The sequence below is a fragment of the Notamacropus eugenii genome, chromosome 7 (assembly GCF_028372415.1).
Source record: "Notamacropus eugenii isolate mMacEug1 chromosome 7, mMacEug1.pri_v2, whole genome shotgun sequence".
Classification (NCBI taxonomy): Eukaryota; Metazoa; Chordata; class Mammalia; order Diprotodontia; family Macropodidae; genus Notamacropus; species Notamacropus eugenii.
Window position 1 is genome coordinate 168697178 of NC_092878.1, and position 10117 is coordinate 168707294.

At 53.0% G+C, this 10117-nt stretch overlaps 1 protein-coding gene across 1 annotated transcript in view; it reads right to left on the minus strand.

Moving 5' to 3' along the window:
* PDGFRL (platelet derived growth factor receptor like) overlaps positions 1-9889 on the minus strand; it is a 32860-nt gene extending 22971 nt beyond the window's left edge. The window contains exons 1-2 of the mRNA XM_072625608.1: positions 9717-9889; positions 2097-2394 (exon numbers count right to left, since the gene is read on the minus strand). Of these exons, the coding sequence (XP_072481709.1) occupies positions 2097-2394; positions 9717-9795 (377 nt within the window). The 5' untranslated portion in view covers positions 9796-9889. The remainder of the gene's footprint in view (positions 1-2096; positions 2395-9716) is intronic.
* Positions 9890-10117: the final 228 nt, after the last annotated feature.

A 10117-nucleotide genomic window follows, 5' to 3' on the forward strand; every position in this document is an offset into this window, starting at 1 on the left:
GGCTTAGGACGATGCCTGGCACATAGTAGGCGCTCAGTCTCTGCTTGTTGACTGACTAAATTATACAGTAACGATATACCAGATTATACAGTAATACTATATCATACAGTATTATGTATCATTATATACACTATGTTATATATATCATATGAGTAAAATATATAAACACATAAATATAAATTATTTAAATAAAATATATTATATATAACTTAGATTATCCTAAATTATACAACAATCCTTCCAAGTTGTTTCAGGCCAATGTTCTTAAAAATTATTTTAGTCTTAATAGTAACTGGTGTTTGTCTAGCAGAGCATTTGACATACGAGAAGTAGGTAAGTGTCATTGTGCCCACTGTACAGATGGGGAAAGTGAGGCTGGGAATGGGTAAATGACTTGCTCTGAGTTCTATAGCTACTAAGTGCCTGAGGTGGGATTTGAACCCTGGCCTTTCCGACATTCAAGTCTTATTCCACTCTAGCCTGAATGGTGTCAAGGAAAGAACACTAAACTGGAAGTCAGGAGGACCTGGGCTGGAACCTCGCACTCTGGTCCTGGCTGTGTGAACACCCCCGAATGTCTCCATCTCTCTGAACCTCAGTTGGACCCTTGGCTTCTTGACTTCCTAAAGATAAGCCCCTGGGTCAGAAGCCCATGGCACTGCAGCCACCTGTCCCAGGCCCTGCACCTGGGCAGCCAAGGAAGGCTGTGGTCAGGCGAGGCTTCTCCCTTCTGAGATATTCCTGAGAGTCTCTCTTGCTCAGTCTCCAGGAACAAAGTCTCAACAGAACTTCCCAGCAGGTTGGGTTCAAGGCCTTTGGAGGGAAAGGCCAGAGTTCTGAACAGGCCAGGGCAGGTGGGTAAAGGCCAGGGTGCCCATGAGGGGGTCAGGAGACAGCTGGGCTGAGCACTTCCTCTGGCACTTGGTGGCCCTGCTCTTGGTCTCAGCTACCCCTGGGGCAGTGAGACGGAGGGCCTCCTTTCCAGGGCTCTTCCCAAGGCTCTAAGGTCTGGAAAGTGTTTTGCAGCATCAGCTTCTGGAATGTCAGCTGTTACAGCCTGCATGTGGGAAAGATCAGGCAAATCATTCCCCCTCTCTGGGCCTCAGTTTCCTGAGGTATAAAATGAGGGCTAGTTGCCCCAGATCCCTTCCCCCCTGAGAGGCCAAGGTGACAGACCTCACTTCCTTTAATAACACCTCACAGCTCTCTTGTTCGAATTCAAAATGTACGCTTGCCAAAAAGACTATTTTATAGAGAACTCAGATGGGGCAAGTGATCACATGGTGGCCAGAAGAAGCGATACAAGGACATCTCAAGGTCTCTCTCGAGAGCTGTGGAATTGATTGTGCGACATGGGAGACACTGGCACAGGACTATTTAGCACAAAGGAAAGATAGGATGTGCAGATTTGGTGTAACCACCCCAAGTGTTCACAAGGACTATCTAAGGCCGACCTGTGGTAGAACATTCCGGGGCTCGTATTGGTCTGATCAGCCACAGTCAACACAGTGAAACTTGCCTTTAGCACAGCGATGCCATTTTGGTCCTCTGAGAACCAAGCACAACCAACCAACCAGCCAGTGGCCCTCATAGACATTTGCGCCTTGCTAGGAGCTAGCTGGGCCCTCTCTCCTTAGACACTCAGAACATGCTGGTGAGGCAGGCAGCTGGAGGGCACCGAGGCCTGCCAGCGTCACCCAGCTCCTAGCTGTCAGTCGCATTTCTCCCCAAGCCCATGCCGGCTCTGAAGTGACCCATGACAGAACAGAATTCTCACACTCAGTGGCCCAGGGGAGCCCTGGGATTTGCAGTGGCTGGCCCTTCATTTAGAATGAGATGTCTCCTAACTGGAATCATTTTACTCGACTGAAAGAAAAAAATTCTAGCTAAAACTCAGTCTTTCTCAGTCCAAGATCTCTGCTGACCAGAGTAGTCTGAAGAGAAAAAAAGAAATCTATTCTAGCTAAACATGGACAGCTTTCCCTCTGGCCAACCATTCCTCCCTTCCAGCTGTGGCCTCACTGCCCCGATGACCTCAGCTAAGGAGGAGCAGGGAGGGCAGCCTGGCCCAGCCCCAGAGAAAGCAGCAGGCCTACCTGAGCCGGGAATCCTTAAAGGTGTCCAGGTACTCGGGATAACTCCAGCCAACCTTGTTCCCTTTACATCTCAGCTCCAGAGTCTGGCCAGCAGTCAGGCTCAGAGTGGCGGCTGGCTTCTGGAAGCGTCCCTTCTCCATCACCTGCATCATGATGGAGGAGGCCTTGGGTATGGAGGCCACAGAGTCCCTGTCCTTCCCGGGGGCCAGGGTTGGTTTCCCTCGCTTATTGGCTGGCTTGATTTTGTTTTCCCCAGGCTCCTTGGGCCTCTTGCTCTTGGCAGATGCTTGGCCAGCAGCTGGAGGGAGAAAAGGAAGATGGGATTCCATCAGTGCCTCCTGGAAATAGCCAACGGCTCCCTGTGCACAGAGCAGGGACATGGGACATGGAGTCCAAGTGGGAGCACTGAGGGGGATGAGGGGTGCAAGCCCTGAGGGAGCCAGAGGTCTTATCTGACACACAACTTTTTCATCTGGACAGCACTAACTTGGGGCTAGTGTGAGTGTATGTCAGCTGACAGTCAGTGACACTTAAAAGTTGGCATACATGACCCTCATAGCCCCTGAGGTAGGTACTAATGGCATTATTAGCCCAATTTTATTCTTGAGCAAATTAAGGTTCAGAAAAATGACCTGTCTCACCCAAGGTCACATAACCACCAAGTAATCAGGAGAGTCATAGCTGGAATTTGGCATTATGCAAGAAGAAAGTGGCTCCAACGCCTAGCTCCTTTGACCTAGAGCTCTTGATGCTGGGGACCCACCCCATTCGGATCAGAGTCAGAAAGGCAGGTCTCATATCCACTGGGATATCTCTAGTGACCTTTTTATGGTGGCCAAGATGTAGAAAAAAAGGAAATGCCACCAACTGAGAACCAGCCAAAGAGAGTATGGTGTGTGGGGAAACAGAATACTGCTGCCCTGCAGCAGATGGTGGAGACAGAGAATCCGGAGGTGTTTAAGAACTGATGCAAAGGGAAGGGAGCAGAACCAGAAAAGAAAATACAGGACCCCGGGCACAATAATATCAATGTAAAACCAACAAAAAAATCCAACCTGAAAACAGATTGTGATGACCAAGTCTGACCTCAAGACAACACTACTGTCCATTCTTTATGGGGGTGGGGAGGGTGGAGGGTGGAGGGAATGGGGAGCTTTGGTTGCTGGTCAGCTCTCCCCTCCTCTCTCTGTGGGTGTCTCTCTCCCTCTCCCTCCCCTACCCCTCTATCCCCCTCTGTCTCCCACTCTCTCCTTCTCTCTCCTCCCTCTCTCCCCCTCTCTGTCTCTCCCTCTTACCCATCTCTTTCCTCCTCTCTGTCCCCCTTGCCTTTCCCCCTCTGTCCCTCTCTCTCACCTCTCTCCTTTTCTGAAGATGTCTGGGAGCTACAATGTGCCAGGTAAGGGGAGAGGCCCCAGCCCTGTCCCAGGTCAGCACAGCTCCATGAGAACAGTCCTTTGATTCTGGAATTTGTTCTTTCATTTTAAGGGGAGGAATTGGTGGCTCTGTCCCTGGTAGTTTTGAAAGGTCAGGAGAATATCCCATCCAGGGGTCTGCGAGAAGGGGGTAGAAGCACCGGTCGAGCTTTGTAGCCAATTCACTGCTGAAGAGCCTGAGGACTGGGAGACCACCTGCGGGCACCAGCCCAGGTGGAGCTGGAGTTCATTGAGCCACATCTGGATGCCCGCTTGGTCAGATGACTGAGTGTGAGCCCAGACCGCGCAGAGCCCGAGGTGGTTCGAGGGGCGAAGTGTGGGGGGAGAAATGTTGTCAATTTTGTTCTTAGGGTCCCTTCAAAGGAAATATCCCCGAGAAAAACTAATGATGCTCATTGGTTATGTGGAGAGAGGGTGGCACTCACTGGTGCCTGAGTGGGGAGAAGGCAATCAGCTGGGACGGAAGCCAATGGCCAAGAGAGGAGACGCCCCCAAAGCCTCAGGGGGGGCTTCGGGGGGAGTCGGGGTGGGGCCCAGCTCCAGCGAGGACAGCTCCTCGGGTGGATACTGGAAGTGAGAGCGAGATGCCCATAGAATGCAGCAGTCCAGCGAAGTTTAAGAGAACGTGAAAAGCCAAAACTCCTCTCACAGTAGTGTTTAACATGCGCTTATGTTTGTGTTTGTCATCTAAACAATTGTATTCATGTCTGCATGCCATGAATATTTGTAACACGATTGAAATAATTATAAATTGATGCTAAAAATATTTATATTTAATATTATATTATAACTACATTTATAATACACAGCTATATACTTACATAACTGTAAACTACATTTGTAATATGGTGTAGCTAAATAACGTGATCATTTGTATTTATACTATGACAGTCTTCTATACTTTATAACTGTATTAACTAGAATAAGTGTTATGATGGTTATACATCACTCACATATGATATATCATTCTATATAACAACATTCCCATTTATAATATGATAAATATTCTCTTTGATGCTTAAGGGTTTGCGGAGAACGCTGAACATGCTGTATCATCTGATCCTTGCAGTACTTCCATGAGGTAGGAACACCACGTGTTGTTGGCCCCATTTAGCAGAGGAGCCAATGGTCTCCGTGAGGGGCGTGATTTGGCCCAGGGTCCAAAGCCACTGGGAGTTGGAGGCATAAATAGCCCTAAGAGTCCTCCTGCCTCCCAGTTTTCGCTCTTTCCCCTATCCTGGCATTGGGTAACCTCTGCTCCTGGGGCATTCTGAGCAAGATGCTGGTACAGCTGGAAATCACGTGAGAAATGGGGGGGTTTGCTGTGGTTTCTCACTCAGTGAAAGGCAGTCATCCATGGTTTTGGAGTCAGGAAGACCTGGACCGGTGTCCCTCCTGATATCTCCTGGCTGTGTGGAGGCCTGGGCAGCTCTGGACCTGAAGGAATGTACCAGGGTTCATGGGCACTGGTGGAGGGGGCTTCCACATCAGGAGGGCCCCATTCTTAGTGATGGTGTTTTTTCCCTCTATAACTCAAATCCTACCTTATTCCATCAGAGATGCATGACCAGGAGTAAAGAAAAACCCTCCTGGAGGCCAGTAGGGACAGGGCCTTTTGGGCTCCTCCAGGACACAGATGAGGCGCTGCTCAGACAGAAAGCTCTCCCTTGTTCTGGGCTTCCTCTCTGCCCAGCTGTGTGACCTTGGGCATGTCACTGCGCTTCTCTGAGCTCCAGCGCCTTTACATGCAATGGACATCCTCAGGCTTGTACTCTGCACTTCATAGGGTGTCTCAAAGCACTCCTTAAAGAAGGGTCTGCCTCAGACCTAGCTCCCTTCCAAGGTGCCTGCTCCACCTGGGACATCAGCTTCATCCCAGACTTTTCACCCAATGTCATCTCTCCACCCTGGTGATTATTCCACAGGACCCAAGAGTTCAGCCCAAGACCCTGGCACCAGATGAAGCCTCAGTCACCCGTTCCTACCCCAGGGACAGCCCTGGGACCAGATGTCCTTTCGGACCCCCATCTTTCCATTCTGTCCTTTATTAACTCTGGTTCAGAACTCAGTGGTGAGAGAAAGAGGGAGAGCTGGAGGAGGGGATAGGGGCATGAGCTTACATCCCAAAATGACAGAAAGTCACAGCCTGCCAGATTACACATACCCCCTTTATGAACATCGGCCTCCAAAACGCTGATGTGCTTGTGGGACTTTGAGATGGCTAGTACTGCCCTTGTCTAAGGCTGTTTGATTGTATCAGTCCAGTGAGCAGCCATAGAAGACTATAGGGCATAGAAGTCCCCACAAAGCTGACTGCACCTGAGCAGGAACACAGTATCACCAACAAGGGATAATCTGGTCCCTGCGTGGAGTCCCCCAATGAAGCAGGAGCCCACTACCTTCCCAGGTGCCCCATTCCACTCTGGGACAACTCTGGGAGGCAGGTCTTCCTGACATCAAGGCTTCCTACATCTGCCTTTTCCAGAAGGACACAGCTTGATGTCCCTCAGGCTTGATTTCCCCTGCATGACACAAGGGAGCTGGACTTGGAGACCCTGGTGTCCTTCCCTGCTTTAGCTCCCAGGAGCCTATGAGGGGGTATGTGCCCAAGAGAGATGTGTGTGGAGGTCCCTTCTGCTCCCTATCTGTGGAAGCCCATGACTTGTTTGGAACAGTGTGTGTTTCTTGGATTTTTCCCAGCATGGGGGGTTTCCTCCCACCCCTGAGCTCTGAGAAGCTGGTCCCTGAGAAAGGCAGCTTGTCCTGCTCCCATGCTGGGCACTGCCAGACCTGAGTGAAGGAGGTGGAGACTAGCCCCCACCCACGGCCTTTCTCCAAGGTATTGGAAAAGCCAGCAGAAGCTTCCTCTGAAAGGGGGCACAGGAAGTGGAGGCAGGCTCTGGGGACAAGCTCTGTGCTGGGCCTCTCTGGCTGTGGGCACTGGTGCTACTCAGAGCAAATATGTGCCCCCACCATGCCTAAAGCTGGCCCTGACTCCATTTCCTGCACAATCAGTGCACAGACATCTGGGCCTGAGGCCCATGCCAAGAGCCTGGAGCACCCCAAACAACAGAGGAGGCAGAAATGGTCTGAAGCCTCGACCCAGTTTCAAGCAGGGGGCTCTGCGTGGGCATCCTCTGTGCAAACACTGATGTCCAGGGAAGGTGGTGGCTAGAAGGGACTCTCTGAGGACAGAGAACAGCCTGCAAAGCCTCTGTGGGCAGGAAGCCAGAGCAGTCTTCTGGTGAGCTGGCTCCTCTGATGACTCCTTCAGGCCTTGGACCTTGCACCCATGTCAGTCACTGCTCCTCTAAGCTAGTACACACAGGGGCACACACACACAAACACGTGCACACACACACATGCCAGGCAGCCAAGTCTTTTCACCAGGCCATGTTGGGGCAGCAGACCTGAGCCCAACTCTTCTGACAGTCCCAAGACTGACCCAAGGGCCTTGCTCCCTTATGATGGGCATCAGCAGAGACTTTGCTCTCCCAAGGGAGTGACCCACAGTGGTGTGAACCTGTCTTCGGTCAGGCCATTGTGCTGGGCAGATTCTGGGCACCTCACAGAAAAGGAGGGACAGATCAGGGTGGACAAGAGAGAAAAAGCACAGCCCAGTGGGGCATGACCCTAACATCTGCCATCTTTCCTCAAGACTACTCAGAGAAATAGTGAAGGAGTATCTCACCGCTGCCCTCTCTGCCTCCTCAGCATAGGCAGGCATCTCAGGGCCCTCAGAGAGCCAGCCTCACATCTCACCAAGCCTCACCACCCCTTGGAGGGAAGATCACAGGCATTATCATCCCCATGTTAGAGATGAGACAGCTGAAGTTCAGAGAGGACATAGGTTCACAGGTCCCAAGTCCAGAGCTAAAAGGGACCTCCGAGGCCACAGAAGACAATATTCTCTTTGTATAGAGGAAGAAATGGGGGCCAGAGAAATCACAGGATCCTAGGAGCCTAGATCTGGGCTGAGGGTTTTGGAAATCTTGAACAACCCTGTTATTGAACAGGTAAGGAAACTGAGGCCCAGAAGGATTAAGTGACGGCCGATCATGTTTAAGCGCTAGAAAGGATCTCAGAGGCCCACTAGTCCAAATCCTCATCTTATAGGAAAAGAAACTGAGGCACAAAGACACGGAGAGGAGGGAAAACCAGCCTTGCAGTCCCTGGTGATGCTAGGGACCCACCTTCAAACGTCCCCACAGAGCCCTGGAGTGACAAGCAGGAGGCCAGATGCCAACCTCCCCAAAGTCATGGGTGGAGGAGTGGCCCTTTCTGCAGGAGGCCATTCCCGGTCTCCCAGCAAAATAACCTGCCTAGTCAGGATGGGTCTCAGACAGGACTCAAACTCAGATCTTCTCCAGCCCATCCACAGCACCACCTAGCGGCTTCTGCCATCTCTGCAGCCAGCACTCATCATCTCTATCTTCCTTCACCATAAACTACCCCATTGGTCACATCAAAGAATCTAGAATCGGAAGAGATCTCCAGGCCCCCATCGCCCAGCCCCCAGGAGTACTAGATCCATCCTTAACTCACATACCTCCGAGGAAGGAGAACTCCCCACCTCTGCAGGCAGCCTCGCTAGGAAGTGTTTGCTGAATCCAGCCTCAATTGGCCTTTTTGAAGGCCTTGTTGGACTCTATACCAGGGCTGATACACACACGGGCATACGCATGTGCACACACACATGTGCACACATGGCTGCTCCTGGTTCTGCTCTTGGGGGCCAAGCTGGCAGAACAAGCCTAATCCCTGCTCCCCGTGACAACGTCATCCCTGACAACAGAGCTCAGAGTTCACTTCCCCATGGAGCCCTGTCTTTTCGAGGACCCACAGTCCAGGATCCTTCAGTCTACACCATAAGGCCCTTCCTTCACTGCCCTGGTATCTCCTCTGGCTGCTCTCCAGGGAAGGATGCCTAGATGAGGACAGTGGAAACTTCTTCTTTCAGAGTCTGGAAATTGGGCCTCTGTCAATGGGAGCCATGATGGCACATGCTTCCTTGGGGGTTGCATCTCACCTGCTCCTGCCTCAACCACTGCCATGATCACTGTCATTGACATTGCAGCCCTCCTTCTCTCCCTCCTCCTCCTCCCTACCAGAGTCCTATGGAGCATAGGGCTAGAAGGCTCCCGCAGGGCACAGAAGAGGCCTACCAGTCTCTGTGCCTTGCCTCAGGTCCTCTGTGTGCCCATCATGGTGTCCCCTGAGGGATGAGCACAGGAATGGCCCAGCTTTCCTGGGGCACCTGTCCCCAGAGTGCACGCCCCACTATCCCTGCCATGGTTCCCTCTCCCCCCCAGCCTAAGTGTCCTCCTTCTAGGTGCTTCCTTTCCCAGCCCATTCCAGGTCTGCTTGAGCATCTCTGAAACTTGCCCTCCCCTTTCCTGTTCCCAAGTGCTCCGGGAGCCTCCCTTGGACCTTGCCAGGCAGCCAATTCCACTTGGGGACACTCTTATGGTCAGCACATGTTTGCTGACCAGAGGCCTTCCCAAAGTCTGTCGTTTTTAGCTTTCTGCCTTTTGGGGTCTGGATCAAATTGTTCCCCCCCTCCCATATAAAAGCCCTACATGTGCTCTCTGGAGTCAAAAGACCAGCGTTCGAATTCCGCCCCTGTCACTGATTGTTGGGGTGAGCTTGGCCAGCCCTGCTCTTCCCCATACCCCCATTACATGCTCCTTGCTCCCTCCCCCCATTTTTCCAGTTCAGGCATTTTGTGTGTGTGTGTGTGTGTGTGTGTGTGTGTGTGTGTGTGTGTGTGTGTTGGAATCAGGGAGAGCTCCCAGCCAAGCGCATCAAACTTCTTGTCCCCCTCCCCGGCCAGAGCCTTGCAGTTCGGACAGTCCAGGGCAGGGGCGAGTTCTCGGAGTGGGCCTCTCCCCTCCCCCCACCTCCAACCCAAGGCTTCAGATCCCCCCCCCCCCCACACACACACGGGTAGAAAAGCAGCTGCAGGACTGCCAGGAAGGGGTGGGGTGCGGGGGTCCGTCCCAGGAATGGGTGGGGAGAGCTCAGTGGACGCTGACAGGGCTGGCAAGGATGCGGGAAGGGGTTAGGCACAGGGGTGGTAGGGGTTTGGGGGACTGACGTCCTCGGCGGAGATGTGCTGTGCCAGAGCTCAGAGGCCAGCATCCCCCCGCTCCCAACCCGCAGCCCCCCACCTCAGTCCAGCGCTCACCTGTGGACAGCGCCTCGGGCAGCAGCAGGAGCAGCAGCAGCAGCGGGGGGACGAGGCGGGGCCCCCTGGACCGCGGCATCTTCCTCGGCAGCCCCAGCCCCAGCTCCGCGCTCAGCCCCAGCTGCCTCCCTGTCCCCTCCCAGGGCAGAACTCCGTTTGTGATTGAGTCGGCTGGCTGAGCTGAGGGCTCCTCACCTGCCCTCTGGCGGCCACTCTAGGAAGGGCCGAGAGGAGGGTCCGGGCCGGCCCTGGCCGTGGCAAGGGGCCCTTTGGAGCCTGCGGACCTCGACCAGTGAGAGAGGACTCTCGGCATCGGCCGGAGGAAGGGGCCGGTGGAAGGGGCGCACGGTCACCTCTAGCATCGCGGATCAGAGCTGAACTGCAGATGCCACCTGCACCAA